Consider the following 26,534-nt stretch of genomic DNA (forward strand, 5'->3'; position numbering starts at 1 on the left):
CTCACATATGGTATGTATGCAAGCAGGTCTTTGCAACTTTAAAATTAATGAATGATAAATAAATTAGAAAATCATATCTATCACATAAAACTGTTTTGTATGTCTTTTCAATGACTGCCTGCTTTCTCGACCAATGTATTAAAATGAGTGAGATAATAGAAGGTAGACATGAAGAAGACAAAAAAGAAGATAGATGAGAGAGAGTGTGAAGAGATGGGGTCGGTAAGGTGGCTGTTTGTGTGCATATAACTATAATTTAAATTTATAATATACCTTCTCAGTTTCCCTGCATCCCCTCCACTCATCTCTCTTCCCCATCTACTCTTATATCCATAGGCCTATCCCTCCTCTGCCTTCCCTCTGAGTTATTCATCTTCTCTCCTTCTTTTTTTGCTTCTTCATGTTTTCTCTCTTTGTGTTCTCTTTGCTCCCACCCTCTCTCCCTCTCTTTGTGTTCTCTCTGTTCTCCCACCCCTCTTCCTCTCTCTTTCTCTCTATTTGTGTTCTCTCTGTTCTCCCATCTCCATCTCGTTGTATTCACTTTGTTCTCCCACCCCTCTTCCTCTCTCTTTCTCTCTATTTGTGTTTCTCTGTTCTCCCACATCTCCCTCCCTCTCTTTGTGTTATCTCTGTTCTCTCTCTCTCTCTCTCTCTCTCTCTCTCTCTCTCTCCCTCCCTCCCGCCCTCCCTCTCTTGTGTTCTCTCTGTTCTCCCACCCCCTCTCTCTCTCTCTCTCTCTCTCCCACCCCCTCTCTCTCTCTCTCTCTCTCTCTCTCTCCCTCCCTCTCTTTGTGTTCTCTCTGTTCTCCCACCTCTCTCTCTCTCTGCGTTCTCTCTGTTCTCCCACCCCTTCCTCTCTCTTTCTCCTTGTGTTCTCTCTCTCTCTCTCTCTCTCTCTCTCTCTCTCTCTCTCTCTCTCTCTTTATGTTCTGGGCCTTGTTACACATATCTTTGCGATTGATTTGTGAACTCATTGCACTTAGTATTCAATGCGATCAATCGCAAAAAAATCAATCGTACGATCAATTGCCAAGAATTGTGTTACGGGGTCCGGATCACAACAACCAGACAGACAAACTGAAATTATCTATATCTAGTGCTGGCAAGTTAATTTATTAATGGTTCATTTCAATCTTCATTTTAACTGTAATTCCAAGTGATGCTGAAAGTAGCATACAAACTCTTTAGCTAGGGCAGAAATATTCATGAATTTTGACTTTAGAAACCACTGATTTGTGTTGATAATATACACCTATACAGATGGTGATACATTTGTAAATTTGAAGGCAATCCCACGTTATCGATCCATGAACATAAATACAATTCAATGATAATAGTCAATACTCTGATGTAACTAACCATTGATTATATTTAAGTAATTGATAACAGTGCATGCTGACAGTCAGAGATGGTGTTATCCATCAAGGTCTGGAGGGAGGTTTTATGAAAGTATATATTAATAGTGTTGTTTACCCAGGAAACCTCATCTGTATTATTCACATGGTTCTCAAAAACAAAGTAAGAATTTTTCTCTTGTATAGTTTCATATTGTCATTATTGTAGTCATGTAAACTACTCATGTTTGTACGCGTCGTTTTGGAATATATTGGAATATTATATAGACTATAATATTAAAAGATCATGCTATATTTACGAACATCTACAAAATGGACTTTCTATTGCATTGGAATCCAAACATTAGAAATTACCTTCTTTTAATATGGAAATTATGGGGCTAATTTGCGTGGTTCTTTTACTGATCACGGCAGGTTTGATGGTACATTATTTAACGATCACGTAGGTGATAAGTTGTCTGCCCTGGTTCTGCGTACACACGGACATAGTTGACCTGCATAGCTGCTTCCTCACCATTCCATGTAGGATACCAAGTGTTAAAGTCAGACCAGAAATCCTTAGAGGCCGTAGGGGAGTCATTAGACCACGGTTTAGCTGGGGTGTATGTCAACCCATCACCGAAATAGTTGACTCCTCCTACAGCTACGTTCAGGATCAAGTAGAACTATATATATATTTAAACCAAAAAAAAAGAGATAAAAGAATGGAACGAATGCTAATTCTTTCGGTACACTATAATCCCATCTAAGAAATTAAGTATGGGACCAACTCGTCGTTAGAACGTTTCTAACGGGGAAAGGGAGAGGATGTCCGATCAAAATTTAATTGGCCGAAAATATTTGTTCAAAATATTGTTAAAAATTGAAGAAAAAAAATCATTTTCAAACTGACCAGGGGGCGTTTCACAAAGCCCTTTTTCAATGACACATGGCAAAAACCTGTGACAAATTTGCTGTTAACCAATCAGAAACAAGGATTTCAGTAGCTTATAACCCAAACTGTCATTTGACACTGATGACAAGTTTTGTGAAACGCCCCCCCCCCCCCTGGTTTATTGAAACAGAAGGAAATGGAGCTCTTGAGAGAATAGAAGAACTGCATCAATTTCGCTATTGATGCACATTGTAGAAATTCCTCTTCCTAAAACCAAATCGCCCTTGTTCACTTTGATTTCTAATCTAAAGTATAGGATAATAAAAGCAATTTCAATCAATAATGTTATTTTACTAATCTTAGAAGCTCATACTGAACGTACCTCTTGATCGAATGGAGTGAGTTTATTAGGATTGTAAGCCCATGGATTGTCAATGCCTGGTGCATCATTCTCAAATTCACCCAAGTCCCAAAAGCCTGTAGCAGGATCAACATTCAATAGAAGCTCATCATCCACGTAGAACCTATAATTGTTATCACACAATCAATAGAATCATTAGTATTACAATTGAATTCTTTTTTACCATTCTAACTGTACATTGCAATTTTCGTCTTAAAGGCCCACTGTACTACTTATAGCTACTTGCTCCCTCTATATATAAAACAAAGCCTAATCGGTGACCATTGGTCCCCCATGATCCTCTTTTTCTCATGTTAATTGAGAGCTGAGTCGGATGAGATAACTACCTGTCCAGTGACCTTGCAGGGTGGTCTAATCCCTCCTATAAACTAGTACAGATAAGCTTTAATTATTGCTATCTGATTTACCCATACATTTGCCATAATTAATGCAATACACGAGCAGGTAAATTATCGACAAAACAAGGTTATGTAAGAATTACCATTTGTCATTTTCTAAACAATTAATTTAATTTGCAGTAATGCATACATACTTCTTCAATTATTTATATTGTTTCCATGATATATCTCTCAAATGATCTTTTCCCCTTTATATTTGTAATACTCATTATGCCTTGGTTTTTGTAAAAATATTCATGTACCATGTGAATGAAATTCTAGAATAAATACAAATACATTATCAAGAAATTAAGACTGATAATTGCGGTCTAATCTCCGACCTACTTGTGTATCTACAAGGACCATTGCGCTCGGGACAATCTCGGTCCTAGCCTGTTGCAAAAAAAAAATAGCATTGGTGGTAATTTGCCATTAATAGTAACTTCCATGGAAACCTTGATTTGATCGGCTGTTGAGAGAAAGTTACCATCAGGGGTAAGTTTTATTCAACAGGGCCTGGTAGCATCCCTATATACCTAAAATTATCGTCTCAAAAATACAAACCAAATTTGCTCACATTTTCCTCGGGATTGGACCAAAGTTCATTAAGTAACTGTACAATTCAGCGTGGAAGCAAAGCGATCGTTTACTCCTTATTAATAAACGCATTTTCTTGTTTATTTTACTGGCAAATATAGATCTGTATTGCCAAAGGACGTTTATGATCATATTTAAATCAAATGACATACTTCATTGAGTCTTCAGTCCAGTCCAATGTGTACTTGTGAAAGCCTGATCCGAAAGTTTGTCCCTCGGGGAGATTCCTGATTAAAACAAGAATTCATAGTGTCCAGTAAATAGGGACTTTTAGATTCGCACGAAGACAATATTCTATGCTACGATCGACGTCCTTTTAATGCACTGCCTTGAATGGACGTCACACGTATCAGTCCACGCAAATCTAAAAGTCCCTATTATCAATCAAAGACGCAATTCAACACGACACAAGCTACGAATCACAGACGAAATTCACCAAGATACCAACTGCATTATGAATTTATGTTCAAGATATTGTTATGAATATTATTATCATATATTTGTTAAACTATAATGTACCTCATTATGTTTAACAGGGCCTCATGGAAGACCACTATTATCGGTGATAATGAGTCACCCTGTCTAAATATCAGAAATAAATAAATAAAATAAATACAATAGAAATGTAGAAAAGATGGAAGCTCCAGAAGGTCCACAACAGAATAAAGAAATCCCTAAGAAAAGATAACGGAATGCCGGTCTCGTAATAATTTTGTCACCGTCAAAGGGAGTAGGCTATTTGATGGGTTTTAGGAACTAATTTCATCTACTGATATTTGATAAGATTCGGGGAATAATAAACGAAACATTTCCTTAATAATTGTTAAAGACAGAATATTATACTGACACTACATGAACCGGAATCGCTCTATATGTACGCTCTCTGTGGACGATGGCGCAATATATTACAGCGGTAGACTCGACCCCTTTTAATTTCAGAGTATAGTCTAACAGTAAGATTGTAAGATTGTAAGATTGTAAGACTTTATTGACTCTATCGACCCCCTCTCGGGTATGAGAGTACAAACATATTTACAACATAGTATCAATATAACAATAGTATAACAATGATAAACATAATAAGATAATATGAACAACATGTGATACTATGAACAATAACAATATAACAGTGGTATTGATGTCTGTAAACTACTCTCTTAAAAAAAAGAATGAATTTTCACTCTATTTTCACTTTCTTGGGAGTGACGTCCGTGATCACTTGTTTAGGAGTGAAAATCGATTGATTTTAGAGTGCTCTCTAAGAAGAAAAGAGTGAATGTTCCCTCTATTTTCACTACATTTTCACTCTCCAGAGGAGTGACGTCCGTGATCACTCGATTTTTTTAGTTAGAGAGTAGGAGTTAAATCCACTCCAAATTGGCCTATATATTTCTTTTAAAAGTGGATCAAATCTTAGTGCAAGCCACTCCCAACAAATTGGCCCCCTAATATGACTCCCGAAGCAGGTGTTCACTCCTCTACCTTTAAGCCTCGTTCAGACATGCAGCGGTCAACCATCGTATGAAGAAAGTATGATATAGGAATTGTGATACCCTTAATAAAACATTTCTGTAAATATTATACAGGAATACGCGTTGAACCTTTACTCCGCCCAGTTCACTAACACATACAAAACAAAAATCTGAAAAACTATATCTGAATGAGCTATTAAATGCCATATATAATCAAGGAGATGTAATCTCCTTTGTATAATAGACTTACTTTGTTGCGTGTGTCTTTGGATATCCGTTCAGAGGCCAGAATGGTCCCCAATGCATAGTAGAGCCCATCTGATCTACTCCAGCTGACAAACCATCCGCGTCTTTGATATCAGCGTTACCTAATCAAAATAATTACTAGTCAATCGCATTGTTTTGGCCGAGGGGAGAGGAAAGGGGAGGGCTGGGCATCTACCCTTTGTACCCCTCCCGAATCCACCCTTATTATATTTAGTTATCATCTTAGAAACAGATTATGGCTACTAAATGCATCATTGTAATAAACGAAATGAAAATATGTGAAACGTCATAATTACTCCAATCTGTATGTGAAACATCATATATGTACATAACATTACTCTTCAGAGTGAGTCAGAAAAAATGTCCTACTTTTTAAAAGTTTGATTGTTTGAAGTATGAATATTTAATCATGGGTTTCATGATATCCTCCCAGTACATTTAGGTACCCTTTACTGCCAGATCTCACTTGCGCCAAGTCGCTGGGTGAGGAATAAAATAGTGTTTTGAACAAAGACAGCCAAACAGACAAAAATACACACACACACACGCACACACACACACTCCCACACACGCACAAATGCACAAACGCACGCACACTCACGCACACACACACACACACACACACACACGGTAACAATTGTTTCATAATTTTCCCTTTTCTGATTAAGCATTGATTTTTATCAAGATCGCTGAATGTTTAAGTGGCATTTCCCTGACAATCTCTTCCTTTAGTGCACATTCACTACCACCATCATATCATCGTCATCATCATTGTCATCATCTTAATCTTCATCATCATCATCATGAAGTGCACATGAATCCAATGTGCTATCTCAATACGTGTTTGTGTGCGTGTGCGTGTCTGTGTATGTGGTGCGCGCGTGTGTGTGTGTCTGTGTCTGTCTGACTGTCTTTGTTCAATGCACTGTTTTATTCCTCATCCAGTATCTGGCAGTCTATAGTAAAGATTGTCTGATGTTCAGTCATGCATGCAGAGATTTAAATGAAAATGGTACCTAAATGTACTGGGAGGATAACTCTATCAAGACATATCATGAAACCCATGATTAAATATTCATACTTCAAACAATACAACTTTTAAAAAGTGGGACATTTCTTCTGACTCACTCTGTAGAACCCCACTGGTTTCCTGTGTTAAAGAGAATTGAATACTAGAGTCCGATACCGGCTCTGATCTGAAACCACTCCTCAATACCGCTCCTGATTATGTTGGGAGGGTTTGTAATTTCGTTTGTTAAATATGCGTTCGATTTAAAAACGTTTATGGCAGGCGCTATTTGACCCATAATCTTCATCCTGCTTCTGATCCTGAAAAGTTGAGTGCTGTTTTAATTGTGATATTTTATAAAGATGCAATGAGATTATGGGCCTATACAAAATGAGAAGATGTACTGTTATTCTCAGCAGAATATTCAGGATTATAAGGATGTTAGATCATAATGTCATATGATGTGAGGGTCGGAATGAGCGATTGTTTGCTGGCCAATAAATGGAAAGAACAGCATATAATCGCTTTGCACGAGTGTGAAGTTCCCTCCGCCACCCTTCCCAGGACCAAAATCCAATTGAAACCAGTTGAAATCTCCAACTGGTTTCAATTGGTTTCAATTGGATTCAATAGGAATACAAATGTTCCAGTTGAAACCAATTGCCTTAACTGGAAAAAGTTTGGATGGTGTACGTGTCAATTCCAGTTCAAACCAATTGGAGATTGCAACTGAATCCAGTTGAATCTTGTATTTAACTGGAACCAGTAAGATCATTTTTCCAGTTACTCATTTGGTTCCAGTTAGAAGGCCATTTCCGTTTTCCCAACTAGTTGCAGTTAGAAGTGCAACTGGAACTAGTAAGATTATTTCCAGTTACCCAATTGGTTCCAGTTAGAAAGCTGTTTCCAGTTACTCAACTGGTTCCAGTTAGAAGTGCAACTGGAACCAGTAAGAATATTTCCAGTTACCCAAATTGGTTCCATCCCCGGTCAAAATTCCAGTTGATACTAGTTGATACCGTAAAACCAGTTGGGAATGTTCAACTAGTTTCAATTGGAACCTGTTGGGAATGTTCAATTGGTTTCAACTGGATCCAGTTGGCTGTATTCAATTGGTTTCAACTGGAACCCGTTGGCAACTGGTTTCAATTGGTTTTGCTCCAATTGGTTTGAACTCGATTTTGGTCCTGGGTCCCCAAGTCTTCCTTTCGACCCTGTGCAATATCAAGGACAGGATATACTCACCTCTGCTTTCAACCAGATCTATTTCTCCAGAGGCAGGCCATTCTCCATATCCGTTATGCTTCGGCAAAAGCCAGATAGCTGTAAAAACAAACAATTACCATCTCTTTATTTGATTTTTCAACTTAACATCTGATTACTATACGTTTATTTCAGCGTACCTAACTAAGTATGTGTTCTATAAATAAAACAATGCTTGATTAGGGTGTGAGGCCCAAACCCCCTTTGAAACTCCAATGTGGCATACCATAAGTATTAACAAAATTAAAATGTGTGATTTTTTTTTATTAAAAAGAAATGACTTTAATTGTAAGGCAATTTTCAATAGACTACAGCATGTAAAAGCTCTATTTCCTATTTTGTTCTAGCCAGGAAATCTTCAGGTTTATGCTCCCCCATCCCCTCCCCTCGTGCACACAATTTTGGATCTTTCCTACAGCGAGAAAGAAGAAAAATTCAGCATGAGAATGTTTTCCCTCTAGATTGTAAATTAATTAGGTCTTTGTTTATTTTATCACACAATTATTAATGTGATTATGTTAGCAATTTTGAGGTTTTTGAACAAATTTCGATCCTCATATTAATAAGTTACAATGACTTTCTATGACGATAATGGTTTTAGGAGTCGTATTAAAAATATCGTTATCCTGTTTCGTTTAATGATATCATTGCAATGACGTCATACCTGGCCAAAGCCAATCACCAGTGGGTAGCTTAGCCTCAACCTCCAGTCGTCCATACTTGAATGAGAAAGATTCGACAGTACGTAGACGAGCAGACTGTATCGGATTCAATAGATTATCATTGGATCCCGTTCGCGAACATCCATACCATGCATTACCGGTACACAAGTTAGCTGGGGATGAACCTATATCGTAAACATAGTGATAAAAATGCATAAAATTATGGTCGAATTATTAATCTTTTCTTGATACAGTTCTGTCAGTTTTCTCACCATCATGATGGAGAATATTTCCACAATCGTGATATGTTTAAGGTTCAAATCCTTGCTATATCATAAGAAAAACTTCAAATCGTATCTATAAGAACAGACATTCTCAAATATCTTACGTGTTTGTTTTCTGATCCTGGTGAATAAATATTTACCAATAGTACCAAACACATTGCCTGCCCACTGAACCGGCAGGCTACGGGAGCAGCCAGCCCCCGCACTATCTTTTCCAGTACTGACCAAATTGTGTAACCATGGACCTTCTAGCATGTCCCTGATGTAACACATGATAATTTGAATGTTGGGTGCTCTATAGAAGCTTTGAACTCACCCCAAAGGTCTAACGTTCCAGATGACAGCGAACCCTCTCCCAATTTATCGGTGGTAAGTGTCTGATAAAAAATGAGAGATAAACAGAGATTACAAAAAAGGGATACAAGAAGAAGGGGAAGGGAAGGAGGGGTGTGTGAAGCAAGAAATTAGTATTCATAACCACATCCATCTGTGCAAATAGTGTGCAGAACATTAATTTGTATTTTGCTTGCATCATGCCGATTATTATTTATTGCAGACACCATTGTAAGGGGGGACACAAACCAAATCAGTTTAATTGATTAACCAATCAATATAATTTACCAGGTAAATTAATATCTCTTCTATAAACTGATGAAATATTTTGAGTTTTTTTTTTTTTAGTTACAACGAATGAAAAGGGTATTTTACATATGGAATCACACTCCTTGACCGAATTGCCTTGGAAGTGTTTTTCAGTATAATCAGAGAACTACATTCTGAGAAGTCTATAACTATCCTTTTCTTTGTTCGAACTTTAACTTTCATAGTTTCCCTGTTTCGTATACCTTTATCCAAGCCAATTAACTTCATGGTATAATTTGTTTCTCGTATCCTTTCAAAAGGATAAACAAAACCAGCATTACATTACATTACATTACAATGTTTATCGAATAGAAAAGAAAAAAGAAAGAAAGAAAAAAATCTGGGGATGGTAATGATGATACTTACTGGTTTTATGAAGAGTTTTCCATCCCGAACATAGCTGTTTGATCGGTTATTGGTATAATATTCAAATTCCCAGTTCTGCAAATAGAAATGGATATCAAAGTAAAACAAAGTACAACGTAACTTTTATTTACATGGATATTTGCCATCAGCATTGAAATGATAACGATTTTCTTAAAAAGCCCTTAAAGCGAAAAACACAAAAACACAGCAAAACAATACAAAATAAATACAGAAGAAACTTAGGAAGAAGAAAGAAATGAAGACGGCAAGTAAGAAAGAAAGAAAATAATGCAAGTGATATTTCGATACTATTATTAGTAATGAGCTGATGTGTTCGTTTGTCTCTTAGATTTTCTTGCATTATACTATAGCATAATGAACGTAACTCACTTTTTTAAATATAAGATTTAGAGGCAATCAGTTATCATAATGAACTCAGTTTTTACATTGTTCAAAAGAATGTGTGATTACTTTCCATTTGAAAAGTAATAATTGTACATACCCCTCCTCCTCCAGCAGTCATTTCATGCTGCCAGATGTCAAGATTGAAAGAATCAAACTCTTCTTGGAAGATGAGACCATTGCAAGGTGGCGTGGACATGTCACATGCTGCATCGCAAGGATACATGCTACACTGCGACGTACCTGTAAACAAAAATATCATTCACGCATGCTAGATAATTGCGTTTTAATCTATACTATTTTAATTCAATAATTTTGACAGACCTAACTTCAACGAACATGTGTATTTGGAACGATCTTTTTTACCCTTGTAATGATGTCCAACGAATATGGGTATTTGGGAGATTATTTTCTAACTGTGTCGATATCAGTAAAATATTTAATTTATTGGATGTAAAATAGCATATCGAAATCGCCCTTTTGTTGTTGATTCAAAAGACAAATCTATAGTTTTCTTTAATAGCAACTAGCATCGCAGTACAAATACTATAATAAATATCGAATGATTAATGGTCTATTGATAACAAACAAACATCATTGCGGTAAAGCCGAGTTACTGATTTTACAAAGATAGAGTGCATACATTATAAAGGTAATCAGTATGAGGTAATCAGTATTTTAAACACATACTAATGTTTTAAAAAAAGTGTTATATAATCTAAATAACTACATTTATGTGAAATAATCATTACAAAAACCTCCGCACCAATAAGAGGATCATCATCACCAACAAGAGGAGGAGCATCACCAGAACTATTTCCTATCGTTAATACCAAAGTTGTGATGATCACGGCACCAATCGTCAGAACTACTACGATTCCAAAAGCTTTCCAATATGGTGACGAACTCTTCATTGTCTGTTCCTCACTAATTAAATCATTCTTAGATTGATGGTTCCCATTGGATTTCATTTCAATGGTTGCCGTTGACATCTTGAAGAAACACTGCTTTTGATAAGGTAGAATATGAACGCGAATATTGCAGATGAAGAGAGTCAGGTGAGATGACTAGAATCTTTTGCTAAATTTGATTGTGCTTTTGACGTTTGTTCTGTGCTTGTTGATACTAAATTTCCAATGTCCACTTAACGGCAGCAAATAGTGCGATTCTCATGCGTTCTTTGCCAATTACTACCAATTCACCTTAGTACTAATTCTTCAGAGAGCTTCTCTTCAAACTAATAACGATGTGCAAGTACGAAGAGCTTTTATATGAGGTGGTAAATATTGACGGTGATGGGGTACTGCAAGTGCTTATATCATCGTCATTCAAGGGGCGTTTCTCGTATTAGTAGATTTGGCTGAATTCTAAGGACGTTGGCCAAAATATATCAAACCCTTGGCAAGTTCAAATAGAGAAGCACAGATTGTCGGGACAGCATGATTGTTTGCGCAATATTTATGGAAAGGTTCCCCGAGAACGGGATTTTAAAAACTTCCTTTAAAAAATATTTGATAGGGATAGGGAGAACAGTTTCTAAATAGATGAGCATGTTATTTCTTTTTCATTTTTTAAAGTTGGGGGGAGGCAAAGTACGTTAAGTATAAGAATCTGAAGAGGTCCGTTGTGTAAACCAACACTTGTTATTACGTCAGGAATGACAAAATATGTTCGTTATCTGCTGGGGAGGAGATGGTATAGGGGGTGATAGTATAAAACATCAGATGTTAACACATTATGAGATCAGAATGGGGGAGGGGGGCTAGCTGTAGCCGATTGAAATAAAGTTTGTTAATGATCGCACAATATTGATAGTATCAGTTTCTGATAAAAAGTAATTTGTTTTTCTCTTAACACCCCTACTGTATCCTATCCCGACCGGCATCACTCATCAATCACTATATGAACCTACAAGCCCTCACACTCTCCCTAATACTGTGCTCGACTTATCTGTCTAAAACCGAAATGGTCGTATGCTACCCCATTGTTAAATCACGGATATATTACTAGTGACGCTGGTATGTTTTACCCTTCATCCGCCTTAACATATTAATTCCTACCTCGTACCAGCCTTCTCTTATCATGTTGGTCTGTACCTCCTCTCCCATCAGTCATTACGTTCGATCCCTTCTTACCATATTTATGTCTTACCCATTGCAGACCTATAAACCCACAAATCATTTCATAGTTGACTATAAACTACCCAACTTCCACCTCTAACCTACATATTTCATTGTTTACCATCTACCTCTCTGCCAGCCCCTATTTTACCATGGACCTACGACGTGCTCTTATTTCTTTGTTTACCTCTTCTTCTGCAGCAGTCTTCTCTAGCCTTTTAATCTTAATTTTTATCAGCTGATTGTTTTACCTAGACAATGAGTCACGACTTAAACCAATCGATGGGAACATTGCCGTCTGTTATCACCAAAGCTAAGCTAAGACAGTCAGTTGACATGACAGGATATATATATACAAAGTAAAGACATTCGACATTTGTGGATAAAAAAGGCAAATCAAGAGCCCCCCCCCCCCACCCCCGCTCTCAAAAGTTAAGTCTTGTAATAGTCCAAAGTACGAGGGACTTATGATTGAGTAACTTTGCTTAATTTCTTATTTCCTTACGTTTTCTTATATCTGAAATGATAAAACAATTTAAGAGGCAATAAAAACACAGCATTAACCTTATGATAACTTGATTTTCTGTTTCATAAATATCTATTAAAAATGAATCCTCACACAGTTTCTATAAAAGGCACATGAACGTTCTCTATTTGTGAAGAATTTTCTGCCCAACTTCGCTTTAGCATGTCAAACTATTAGTCTATTAAATAATCCTGAATTATATGCAAAGAGAAAAGGGCAATGGGACGTACCTAAATTATATTCCAAATAACAATGCAATGAAATCATTTGATAATTGTTGAACAATACTCGTAACAAGATAAATCTGGTTACTAACGGCTGTTTGAGAAGCCTGCTCTGCATGAGCTTTCGTATTGGGCAGCGTCTCACGAAACTGTCAGAAGTACAAGTTCACCGACATCCCATTGAAACACGTGTATTAAGTTTAACACGCGTTTCAATGGGATGTCGGTGAACTTGTTCTTATGACGGTTTCGTGAGACGCTGCCCAGTGCTTTCTTGCATACAGAAAGCAGTTGTTGCTACATCAGGCAAATCCCATACAAGCTTTTGGGTCATTACAGCACATTATGCCCGGATGTATGTATTCAAATTAACCAGGGAAATGTACTGATTTGACATTTGAATGCATTTAAAATAGGAAATTTGTTATTTAAAAAATGGTCTATTATCATGTCACGAATAATTTTTGCATGTAAAAAAAAAAATTATATTTTGATCAATATTCCCTGTGATACAAACACAGGCTCTTTAAAAATGCTTTCCATACTGAAAGTAAAATGATGACAGTTAGCCAAAATACCTTTTCTTTCCCAGCCAATTAGGTTTGTATACTTTACTGCTGCCGCATGGCAATGTTAAGAGGAAAGCTCACAGATTTTGACTTTACAAGTTTACCTTAAGTTCTCTTCAATACATTATTGTCTAACAGAAAACTTCAACTTGCATCAAGCGGGTTTTGATGGAGAAAAAAAGGACTTATAACCAGTAAAATTTGGAGAAAAATTAAAATAATATGAGTTGAAAATCACATAACACAATGAATTAACTCAGGTTTTCATAAGCATGATCAGCGAGCAACTCACCATGTCTTTGTACTTCATGAAAAATGTCACTCTCCCGCTCACTGATGTCGACATGAGATATTTTTCTCCGTATGGCAATTATATAATATTTTTGTATACAAAAACGGCAAAATGTTTAAGAATTTTACTGACAGAGTTCTTTTCACGAGGAAAAAAAAGTTATCAGTTTCTGTTAATTGTAATAAAGAAATTCATTTTTTTAATGCTTTATCAAATTTTGTAAACTTCTTCTCCCTTGTTTGTTTTTCTTCTTTTCTTTTTGGAAAAGAAAAGATCAAAAATGACCCTGCAAATGATGCACTACATGCAAAATTATTTTGTGCCATGGACCTTGGTTTAAAGCTTATCTGCCATAGTTTACAGGAGGGATTAGAGCGCCCTGCAAGGTCACAGGACAGGTGGTTATCTCATCAAATCAGCTCTCAGTTAACATTAGAAAAAGAGGATCATGGGGGACCAATGGTCACCGATTAGGCATTGTTTGTTACATAGAGGGCGCAAGTAGCTACAAGTAGTGCAGTGGGCCTTTAAACAAGTAATTCTGTGTTCGTGATGTTTATGACGATACAGCTTCGTCCTTCCTCACACTCTTGCATCCTCTGTCACGTGATTTTGATAATGTGCAATAAACAACATTAATCGATGAACACATGACTGATTATTGGATTTTAGTTCATTGGTACAAAGTTATCAAGAATTCTGAAATGAAAGCATGACTAAAACCCTACCTCCACCACTAGACTGTGTCGTGCCGGTGCCTGGGTTAGGGGACTCGGTTGCAGGGGCATTGGTCACAGGGGATTCGGTTGCAGGGGGATTGGTCGCAGGAGCTTCTGTAGTTTCTGTAAAAAAAAAAAGGATGGGCAAAGACATAGGGACAGACAGGTATGTAGAAGATTGATAAACATGATAAAAGAGAAAGCAGAAAGAAGAAGAAGAAGAAGAAGAAGAAGAAGAAGAAGAAGAAGAAGAGTGTGAAATTCAAGATATAATACTAATTACGTGGGGGAGCATAACATTGATTTTTTTTTTTCGTGCATCAGGGGAACATGACGACCTTATTTACTTAGCAAGTCAACACCCCTACGCAGCAATTTAAACAATATGATACAGTTTGCCTTCTTCTCACAACGTTCACATGCTTAAATTGTCTACATTAGACAATCGTAATCAATTAGGCAGACTTCTTTTAGGGTATATGCATCGGAATCCACGAGGAGTCAAGAGGGAGATCTCAGGATTCGTCACTTGATACGCATTAATCGAGACTAATATAACAGGTAGCAAAGCCACTACGTATCTTAATTCGACCATCTTGATTAATGTCTTCTTCAAAGACTACCCGATCTCGTACATCAAACGATGAATACTGTCAAGGAAATGATAAGGTACCAGATATGACCACGATATTGATAACGTGAGATGCAACCATATGGTTATAACCAAAGACGTTGACTAGAATCTTTTGCTAAACTTGTTTGTTCATGTGTTGTTTGCACTGTGCTTGTTGATACTAAATTTCCAGTGTCTACTTAACGGCAGTAAATAATCGCGATTCTCATGCGTTCTTTGCCAATTATTACCTATTCACCTTTGTTACTTCTTCAAGAGCTTCTCTTTAAACTAATAACAATGTACAAGTACAAATAGTTTTTATATGAGTTTGTAAATATGGACGGTGGTGGGGGATGGGGTCATGTGGGAATACAAGTGCTCATATCATCGTCATTTAAGGGGCGTTTCTCGTATTTTAAGAAATGGTTGAATTTCAAAGGACGTTGGCCAAAATATATTAAACCCTTGGCACGTACAAATAGAGAGGCAGAGATTGCAAGGACAGCATAATTGATTGCGAAATATTTATGGAAAGGTTTCCTGAGGACGGGATTTTTGAAACTTCCTTAAAAACTTATTTGATACGATAGGGAAAACAGTTGCTAAAGATATCAGCATTTTATTTCTTTATCATTTTTGTTAAAGGTACTATGTCCCATTTGCAGGCCCAAAAAATGAAAAAGTTAAATTCCAACTGCATTTGAAAGATAATACTAATTTAGAACTTCCCTAAAAAAGATGGGGCTTAAAAATGTCTTCAAGTGGGAAAATAACGACTATTAGTTGCCAAATCGACTTTAGGGCTATAGAGCCCAAAAGTAATAGTCTTGATTTTCAGACATTATTGTACCGAATGGTCATACGTTTTATGCTGCGCAAAGATTCAATCAGTTTAATCTTGGCCATCACAAGAAGTGGGTTATTGATGTAGACAAATGCTCATCTACCCTTTACAACTCTTTTCATGTATGTTATTATCAAAGAAGAAAAAAAGCCAGTCAGTCACTCAATAGTGTCTGACAGTGAAGTCTAGCAAGTAAACGGGTTTCCTTGCATAATTTGAATATGAGGACACTGCTAACGTTTAAATTTCACAGATAGGACATACATGACATATTCATAATTCCTGCAAAGTTCTACAGCATTTGAGGTTGGCTGCAAAAGAGGAGACGTCAACTATAGGATACCTTAGAGGTCCGTTGTGTTAACCAGCACTCTCTGGTTATTACGTCATGAATTAGAAAATAAGTTCCTTATCTGCTGGAGAGGGCATGATATGGAGGGAGATGATAGCTTATAGCATAAAAACATTAGATGTAAAAATATTATGAGATCAGGAAGGGGGATTGTAGGTTCTAAAGTTTGTAATCAGCGAGAGATTGAAAATTGCTTTTAAATCCAGTTTCCAGTGCCCCTGTAAAGTTCTCATTTGTTTCATGTGTGTCACTTAAACATGATCAACCATGTAATACCTTGTTTGCGATATATCAACACGGGTCTAACAATTTCGAATGGAGTGTCACATCCTTATGTCTCTGATTAAAGACACACGTCCTTTTGTTTTGAAATTATGATTCTTCACGAAATAAATGAAAAGAAAAATATCAAAGCAATATTTTACCAATGGGTATTTCAGCTGACCAAGGAGCTCGGAGTACGTGATTACATATTTACAGGGTTGTGTCATATGGTTGGTGTCTATTGGCTGATGAAGTCTTATATAATGGTATAAACATAATCAATGTATACATGTATGTACCTACCGGGAGTTGTCGTTGATTGGCTGAAGCGCTGTATATAAGCAATGCCCATAATGGACATTTCCTTATCAGATATTGCCTATACAGAGGATATGAGGTTAGTAAACACTCCCACTTACCAGATGCTGTCCATGATTGGTCAGTTAGTTGGTAACCAAGGCCCGTGTAAACTGTATACACCCAGTAGTACACCACATCACCGTTCTCAACATCCACGTCTCTATTTTCATGGACGAAGTATCCATCTGCCATACAAACACAAATACAATTTATTACTTTATTAATACAACTATGAAAATAGACTCCTCAATCCTCCCTCTCTCTCTCACATGGTGCACCCGCAAGCCTACTGTATACGAAAATGATGCATAACAAGTTAACAAGACTATAAAGCGAATAATGCATGTTCATTCTATATACGGCGGATCATGTAAAATAACTTAATATTTAATTTTCTATTGATATCAATAAGTTTAGAGAAGAGGCATGACATTACTTATACAAACTGTATTTTTTATATAACTTTTAACCATAAATGCCGGTTTAATTTGATTTATTTTAATCTAATATGTACGGCGAAGAAAACACTAGTTATATTGACCACCCCAACATTTATAACGCATTATAACGCACCAGATTTAATATTACTGACAATGATTATATACCAATTGACCATAAAACAGGAGCAATAACAAAAATTTGTCTCTCGAAATCCAATACAAGTATGTCACTTGGTATGCTTGGTGGTAGTGTCAAGGATGTTGTAAACTATAATGACGAAATAAAGGATGGGATTTAAGTGTTATCTGCTCATACTGTCACAATACACACTGATCAAAGAGTAAAGGTCTGCCATCCTTACTTTAAAGCCAAAATAATTTTTTTAAATGTGAATAATTACCTGTTGTAGTAGTGACATCATAGTTATATTGACCAGCCCCAACACCAGATAGTGGTGTATTGATGTTATAGTGAAAAGCTACCAGGGTTGTGCCAGATTCATCTATATAAAAAAAATAAGTGAAGTAGCGGTCTAAATACTTATATGGGTCTTATCAAGACATTCAGAATGAAAACACAATGATAAAAATGAAATTGATTTCGATCTAATCACCGTGCTTATTATGAAAATAGTAATGATCATGAAATTCTTCTTTTTATGTAGCCTTTAAAATTAAGTCAGAAATTATGATGAAATTAGTTTTCATCCAATTATTATTGTCAAAAATGAGGAAAGTAATAATATAATTCATCTTATTCAACACCCAGTGGATATTACTAAATTTCATGGTAAATGAAAACAAACAAAAACAAAAAAGTGTCCTCTTAGCCCCCCCCCCCCCCCCCCCCCCCCCCCCCCCCCCCCCGCTTATTCAGCGGCTGGCTGAGTCGTTGCGAAATTTTCGGCTCGATTTAAAAATGTTAACCCCCCCCCCCCTTGAAAAAATCATGCGTACGCTACTGGTGAACATTGTGCATCATTTTCTGTTAGTTTTTGTTGTATATTTTGTATAGGATCATCTACCTATAAGTGTTTATAACGTTTTATATCTTGACTTAATTTGTAAGAAATCTAAAGTGGTATGATTTGACTTTGCATGTTGTATGAAAGTGGTGAGTAAATTCTATTCAATGATGATGAAATAAATTTCAGTCTTAACAAAATGCTTAATACAATGAAGAACATAAATATTATATATTATCAGTTTCAACTTTCAAGATAATAATAAAATTAATTTCAGTCTAATCAAAATGCTTACAATGAAGAAAAAGTTAATGATGATATCACTTTCAATCTCATTAGAATGCTTAATATGCAAAAAAGTACTGATGATTAAAGGAATTTCAATTTAATAAAAACGAAGAAAGTAATGACCATTGTTATATTAAATTTTATTTTAATCTGGATACTTATATTTAATGAAAAGGAATGCACATCTTGCCCGAATAAAGGTAGGGAAAATATACTTCTGCATGTGAAGAAAGCTGGATGTGCTGTGAATTGTACATCAACTCTAACGATAAGTTTGACTAAAGAAAATAATAGTATCATATATACTTATTTGTAATTTGACGCAGATTATAATTTTACGATGGGATTTGTGATAAATACAGACGACTTCTTATAAACTTTTTAAAGTTGTTTGCTTCATAATTGAAATAACCAACACGTAATGATTATTATATAAATACATCTACAATTCAATATTATGATGAAGTTAATTTCGGTTAATCAAAAAGTTTAGAATGAAAAAAATCAATGATTATATTAATTTCATTTAATAATAAGGCTTGGATTAATGAAAATCATGATTACAATAATTAACTTCTTAAATCTTGAATAATGCTCGGGATGATGAAATAAATGATAATATTTATTTTTTAAATTCTTCTTCTTTCCTTTGAGGCAACAGAATATAAAAATGGAGCTTTTATATGTAAAATGTTGAACGTAATGATGACTAGCAAACGATTAGAAATATATTTGAGAATCAGAGAGCGAAATCGGTAAGTCTAAGGTATTTTATCCCGAAAATTTACCAACTACATCATAGATGTTAGTATTTCTGATAACTTTATCAACATGATAGGCTTGTTATAGGGTAGATCAGAGGAAATATAAGGCAAACAAGAAGCTTTCAGTGCTGACGATGTTAACGATCCCATGACACTGTGTTATGTGTTGAACACAAAAACACACATCTGATACAGATTTTTACAGATAAAAAGTAATACTTTAAAGTTAATAAATGTTTGCAAAGACTGCATCTTAGGAAGCTTTCATTTATTACAATTCAGTTTTTGTCTAAATTCCGCTACGAAATATTAAGTTCATTTGCAAAAATTCGGACATTAAAGATTTCATCATTTAAATGGCAATAATGCATTATACAATATTTATTTCTATCTGTTTCATTTGACGCTTATAAGCGGACATTGACTGATATGATAGGAAGCATTATGGTATTGATGAAGTGGAATTATAACATAGTGATATAGTGAATTACTAATGTTAAATATGAATGAGAGAGTCTACTCACCTGGGTATGCAAATCGGATTCCCCGAGGAGTCAAGAGTGAGATCTCAGGATTCGTCACATCATACGCATTAATCGAAACTAATATAACAGGTAGCAAAGCCAATACGTGTCTTAAGTCGACCATCTTGACGAATGTGTCCTAACGACTAACTGATCCTCGTACATCAAACGATGAATACTGTGAATTCATGGAAAAATTACCAGCTGCGACCACGATTTTGATAACGATAAGATGCAACCATAGGTAGCCATCAAAATCTCACGTAGAAAATTCCTCAAAACATTAATCATTAATTAGTCGATTCGTTGCTTATTGTCAGGAAAGAAATTTATTTGTTTAGCTCTCTGGTCTGGAGTGTTCTTTGTTAAGGTCAGGTGAAGATGTTAAGGTCAGATGTTTTCTTTTCAGGCCAAGATGTATTGTTCCTTATGAATAGGCCTGGGGAAGTCATTAATTCAGTGTACATGTTTTATCTGTTGTTTGGCACACATTTAGGAAGCCTCTTTAGAAGACAAGTATTTTCCTTTGTAAGATGATTTCCTCCCGGCCCCCCCCCCCACTCAGTGTTATTTAGGGTACGCATATGCGTGTTCCAACCGACCCCCCCTTTTCAGCAAAAGTCCGGTGTGCAAAGTCAATACGGCTCGACCTTTTTCTTTTGTATACGAGCCTTTTTCCGCACCCCCCCCCCCCCCCCCCCCTTCAGCAAAAGTCCGGTGTGTAAAGTCAATACGGCTCGACCTTTTTCTTTTGTTACGAAAAGGACATTTTGGCAACACGCATGCGGTCATTTTGAAACCTGAGTGGGGGGGGGGGGCCGGGGATTTCCTCTCCTCTCTTGTAGTCATGTTTTTAGAATTTACTTAGTAACCGTAGGGTATATTAAGAGGTGGATTTTCTGCAATCGAGGAGAACCACCTTAGCTATAATAGACTGAACGTCATGTTAGAAGTCGGCAATTAAAGTCAATATCTGAGGGTAATTCCACGTCGGGACGAGAGGCTAGCTCAACTGCCACCGGTTCTCCATAGCTTTCGTCGGGGGCTAGCTCTTGTCTGGGATCGGGACGCACACCATCGTATCTCAGTCTGCGGAGGTCAAGAATCCGGGGCGACTACCGGGGCCAAGTGGAGCAAAGACGCCGTCTGCGGAGGCCAGGGCCAAGTGGACGACACGAGCTGTGACCGGCGTCGATGTCAGACGGGAAACTACCCGTCCAGAATTATTTTTGTTAAAGATAAGTTTAATTACATACTGTATTATTACTGAAGCCAAAACAAAGTGTGTGAAACAGGAGAAATGATTGGAAATTAAACGTTACAATTTAACTTTAATTAACAAGCTCTATTTCCCTTTATTCTGTGTGTCCGTAGCAATAATAAAAAATTAAAAAAAGTCTCTCACGTGACACTAATGAAAACGTCTCCTTTCTTTCTATTTCTCTCTCTCTCTCTCTCTCTCTCTCTCTCTCTCTCTCTCTCTCTCTTTCTCTGTGGCTCTCTCTCTCGCTGGTATTCTCTCTTTTACAAAAATAATACAAAAAGACGATAACAAGTCAACATCCCACAGCACAGCAATTTAAGCAATATGATACAGTTTGTCTTTTTCTCACAACGTTCATATGCATCAATTGTCTAGAATGGACAATCATAATCAATAAAACAGACAGAGTATCTATATTGAAAATAGAAACCGGTGCAACAATGCAATATATACATGTGTGTTATGGAGCAAATGGAAATATATTGAGTAAAACCAACAAATATTAAATGAAGAAGCAAGAATGATTGTAACGTATCAAGGCAGAGTATTTGATACAAATCATACATAATTGTTTTAATACGCATGATCAGATGCCCTTCACAGGCGCGGATCCAGGATTTCTTAGGGGGGGGGGGGGCCCAAATTTGAAATTATGCGAGCCAAATATTGGTACGTAATGGTGACCAGCAGTGACGTAATGCGGGGAGGGGGTGGGTGCAGGGAGGGGCGATCGAGTTCCCCCTCCCTCTTGACGTTTCATTGAATTATTAGAGAAAGAAGACGTTTCGTTGTACCGTTTTCGAAAATAATCCTCGTCTAAATTCAGTTTTTCCCCGCCGGCGCAAAGCGCGGGAGTTTTTACGATTCATTAAACCATTAGAGAAAAAAGACGATTCGTCGTACAGTTCTCGACCTAAATCCTCGTCTGAATTCAGGTTCCCCCCCCCCCCTCCCGCGCAAAGCGCGGAAGCTTTTGCGATTCATTAAACCATTAGAGAAAAACGACGATTCGTCGTACAGTTCTCGACTCTAAATCCTCGTCTGAATTCAGGCCCCCCCCCCCCCTCCCGCGCGAAGCGCTGAAGCTTTTAAGTTTCATTAAAAGCATTAAAGAAAGAAGACGATTCGTTGTACCGTTCTCGGAAATAATCCTCGTCTGAATTTGTTCCCCCCCCCCCCACTCCCGCGCGAAGCGCGGAAGCTTTTACATTTCATTAAATTATTAGAGAAACAAGACGATTCGTATTACCTTTCTCGACTCTGAATCCTAGTCTGAATTCAGTTTTTTCCCTACCGCGCGAAGCGCGGAATTTTTGACGTTTCATAAGATTATGAGAGAAAGAAGATGATTCGCTGTACCGTTCTCGACTCTTAATCCTTGTCTGAATTCAGTTCCCCCCTCCCCTCCTGCGCGAAGCGCGGAAGCTTTAACGTTTCATTAAATCATTAGAGAAACAAGACGATTCGCTGTAGAGTTCTCGACTCTTAATCCTCGTCTGAATTCAGGCTCCCTCCTCCCGCGCAAAGCGCGGAAGCTTGTAAGTTTCATTAAATCATTAGAGAAAGAAGACGATTCGTTGTACCGCTCTCGACTCTTAATCCTTGTCTAAATTCGTTCCCCCCCCCCCCCCTCCCGCGCGAAGCGCGGAAGCTTTTAGGTTTTTATTAAAATCATTAGAGAAAGAAGACGATCCGTTATACTGTTCTCGATAATAATCCTCGTCTGAATTCAGTTTTTCCCCAACTGCGCAAAGCGCAGAATTTTGGACGTTTCATAAGATTGTGAGGGAAAGAAGACGATTCGCTGTACCGTTCTCGACTCTTAATCCTTGTCTGAATTCAGTCCCCCTCCCCCCCCCCCGCCCCTCCTGCGCGAAGCGCGGAAGCTTTGACGTTTTATTAAATCATTAGAGAAAGAAGACGATGCGTTGTACCGTTCTCTACTCTTAATCCTTGTCTGAATTTCAAAGATGTTCTTTGTCTGCTCCTTTTTATTCCTACGCCCTCTTTCTTTTCTCTCCTCTCTTTTTTATTTTGTCGGCGATTTTCGGGGACCGCCCCCAAAGCCCCCCCCCCCCCCCTGGCTACGCGCCTGCGGTCAGATAAACACATTTTGATAATTTGTCCGACCCCAGAAGCTCAGGGGCTATAAATTACGGTCAGATAAGCATTCAGGGACCCGCCTTAGGGCCCCTGGTGGGGTCGAGGCGGTGGAGCCCCCGGAGGCTCAGGAGTTTTAGACATTAAATTACCGTCAGATGAGCATCTAAGGGCCCGCCTTAGGGCCCTAGGTGGAATCCAGGGGCCAGCAGAGCCCCCGGAAGCTTGGGGGCTTTAGGCATTTAATCACGGTCAGATGAGCATATTTTGATGCCTCATTATTTTTTGACACTGGCAGTTAACTCTTTTTTCTTTCTTGCTCTCTTTCTTTTTTATTTTTCTTTAATATACCTTTTCAAAAAAAGTGGGGGGGGGGGGCTCGAGGCTCTCGATACCCGCCGTTCCTCGGGCCCTGACATGTAGGAATCTCAAGAATCACATTTCTTGCCTGGCTGTAAATTTAGGAATTTGTCACATAAAAACGTATAATTTACTAAAAAGTGAGGAAAAATCTCTGAAATTATGTCATTTCAGCATTATTTGTAATCTACCGTTATGGAATTAGAAATAAACCACGTTTAAATTTGATTTCCCACAAGCCCCCTACCCCCTATCAGTTCGCCAGTATCTCCCCCTTTTCTTTTTTCTTTCCCTTTCCTTCCTTCTCTCTTATTTTTGTGATTGGGGGGGGGGGGGCAACAGCCTGGGAGGTAAGGCCCTTTCGGCCCCCGATCTTTTTCTTCCCCCTTTTCTTTTCTTCTTCCTCTTCTCTCTTTCCCTTTCTCTTCTCTTTCCCTTTCCCTTCTTTTCCTTTCTTCTCTCTCTCTCTTTTTTTTTTTTTTTTTTTTTGCGGGGGGGGGGGGCCAAGGCACGCTCGGCCCCCCCCCCTGGATCCGCGCCTGGCCCTTCATAAATGAGTGATGAAATCCCATCTACAGCACCATCCACTTCTGCTAGCATTCATCCCGCTATTATTAGTAATACTAGTCTAGGACCAGGACCGAGACCAGGACCGAGACCAAGTAGTACTGCAGCTCTCGTGTCGGTACAACACAAAGAAGAGACTGCATCGTCAGAATACTCACAATCTCATTCAGCACCACAAATAAACTTTGTCTCTAACAAGCTAGCATTGGACAAGAAGCGGCAGTACAATTTTTATAATTGTTATGTACGTCCTCTTTTACAATTAATGTGGTTTTGACTACCTGTAGGCCTACATAGACCCATCATCTAGACTCTATAGATTAGACAGAGACTAGGATTAACTGGATTTTTCATAATTTTCGTGTATTTTTTGTGCGCGTTTGACTTTGTGTGCGTGTGTGTGTGCGTGCGTGTGTGTGTCTGACTGTCTTTGTTCAATGCACTGTTTTATTTCTCACCCAGTAACTTGGCGCAAGTGAGATCTGGTAGTCTTGTAAAGATTGTCTGATGTTCAGTCATGCATGCAGAGATTAAGATTAAAATTGTACCTAAATATACTGAGAGGATAACCATATCAAGACATATAATATCTTGAAACTCATGATTAAATGTTCATACTTCAAACAATACAACTTTTAAAAAGTGGGACATTTTTTCTGACTCATTCCGTATATTATTTTGTAAATGAATGGAAAGCTTTACGCGTAGAAATCATTACGAGAATGTCGTTAGGCTCCACCTCTTTTAGATCATTTGAAGACGGAATCAGCAAAGTAGGCGGCATTATGATTGGATGAGAGCGTCATAAATATGTATTTCATCGTTCCGTGGTATAGTATCGTACAAGAAACATGGTATTTATTTGACCTCTTGCGTCAATTCAATTATGCAGATTAATGCACGACGCTACTCGCATAAATATAGAAGATTCAGGTGACGGAGAATGGGTGAGTGTGATTGAAATAATATGTAAATTAAGTGAATTTAGTCATTTATTTAGAAATCTGTCTCATTGTGTTCTCTCTGTTCTTCAACTTCTCTCTCTTTCTCCCTCTCTCTCTCTTTGCATGTCTTTGTGTTTCCTCGGTTCTCCCACCCCTCTTTCCCTCTCTCTTTGTTTTCCATCGTTCTCCCACACCTCTCTCTCTCTCTCTCTTTCTCTCTCTCTATCTCTCTCTCTCTCTCTTTGTGTTCTATCTGTCCTCTTGCCCCTCTCTCCCTCCCCCTCTCTGTCTTTGTGTTCTATCTGTCTCTTACCCCTCCCCCTCTCTCTCTCTTTCTCTCTCTCTCTCTCTTTATGTTCTCTCTGTTCTCCCCCTCTTTGTCTTCTCCCTTTTCTCCCACCTGTTTCTTGTTTTTGCTTCGATTCGTAGGCTCATTGACCAATAGTAACCTAAGCCCAGCAGAATATTGGCATGTTGGGCCCCGTAAAACACAGCTTTGCAATTATTCGTACGATTGATTTGTGTAATTCATTGCACATAGTATTTAATGCAATCGATCGCCAAAAAAAACAATCATACGATCAAATCGCTAACTTAGATTTGTGTTATGGGGCCCAGATCATACAACAACCAGACAGACAAACTAAAATGATCTATATATAGTGTTTAAATGTTAATTTATTAATTATTCATTTCAATCTTTATTATATATGTATCTCCAATTGATTCTGAAAGTACCAGATGAACTTTATAGCTAGGGTTAATATGTCACACAGAGCAGAAATATTCATGAATTTTCACTTTGTTAAATCACTGATTTTCGTTCATAATATTCACCTTTACAGATGGTGATACATTTGTAAATTTGAAGGCTACCTACGTTATCAACCCATGAGCATGAATGGAATTCAATGATAATAGTCAATACTCTGATGTAACTAACCATTGTTTATACTCGAGTAATTGATAACACAGTATGGGTTACTTACAGCCTTTTCACACACAGCTAAAATTCATCGTATCTAGTGATGATTAGAATCATCGTAAAATTTTAAACATGTTTATAGACAAAATTTCCCAGTGTGAACATCGTTTATACGATGTTGGGATAGACACGAAGTCGCGATCCATACGCCCCTAAAAGCAGGCTGCAGATACGAAGTTCGTATCTAGAGAGCTTGACATTTTGTGTGTGAAAGGAAATTCTTGTTTAAACGTGTTTAAACTGGATGGAGCGTGCGCTTTGATTGACATGACATGACCTTCAATGCGCAATGGCACTACTGCGCATTTTACGAGCAGTAGTTAATCACGAAACAATTAACGATCGCACCGAAATTTCTGTGTGTGAAAGGCTCGTGATTAGTTTAAACACGTTCGAAACACGTTTATACTAGTCATGTTTATAGAATTTTAGCTGTGTGTGAAAAGGCTGTTAGTA

General features: G+C 37.5%; 1 protein-coding gene across 3 annotated transcripts; it reads right to left on the reverse strand.

The window, feature by feature from the left end:
• Nucleotides 1-1,092: 1,092 nt before the first annotated feature.
• LOC373274 (beta 1,3-glucanase) lies at nt 1,093-20,153 on the reverse strand. Of its 3 annotated transcripts, XM_030980519.1 has the most exons (13): nt 19,859-20,153; nt 17,719-17,820; nt 16,937-17,062; nt 14,451-14,564; nt 10,092-10,234; nt 9,590-9,664; nt 8,898-8,958; nt 8,300-8,482; nt 7,618-7,695; nt 5,347-5,464; nt 3,777-3,851; nt 2,612-2,753; nt 1,093-2,020 (listed from the first exon to the last, which is right to left on the reverse strand). In XM_030980519.1, exons 1-13 carry the CDS (start codon nt 19,980-19,982, stop codon nt 1,787-1,789), a joined length of 1,575 nt encoding a protein of 524 aa, XP_030836379.1. In that variant the 5' UTR covers nt 19,983-20,153; the 3' UTR covers nt 1,093-1,786.
• Nucleotides 20,154-26,534: the final 6,381 nt, after the last annotated feature.

The sequence above is a fragment of the Strongylocentrotus purpuratus genome, unplaced genomic scaffold (assembly GCF_000002235.5).
Source record: "Strongylocentrotus purpuratus isolate Spur 01 unplaced genomic scaffold, Spur_5.0 spur5_contig_820, whole genome shotgun sequence".
NCBI classification, from domain to species: Eukaryota; Metazoa; Echinodermata; class Echinoidea; order Camarodonta; family Strongylocentrotidae; genus Strongylocentrotus; species Strongylocentrotus purpuratus.

What these genes read in the sequence shown, in the direction of transcription:
- LOC373274 (XM_030980519.1), bottom strand. Translation starts at nt 19,982, where the DNA reads ATGGTCGACTTAAGACACGTATTGGCTTTGCTACCTGTTATATTAGTT. An exon ending in TGACTGCTGGAGGAGGAGGG is followed by an intron (nt 9,665 to 10,091) that starts GTATGTACAATT and finishes TTCTATTTGCAG; the next exon opens with AACTGGGAATTTGAATATTA. An exon ending in TGGACTGAAGACTCAATGAA is followed by an intron (nt 2,754 to 3,776) that starts GTATGTCATTTG and finishes TAACAATTATAG; the next exon opens with GTTCTACGTGGATGATGAGC.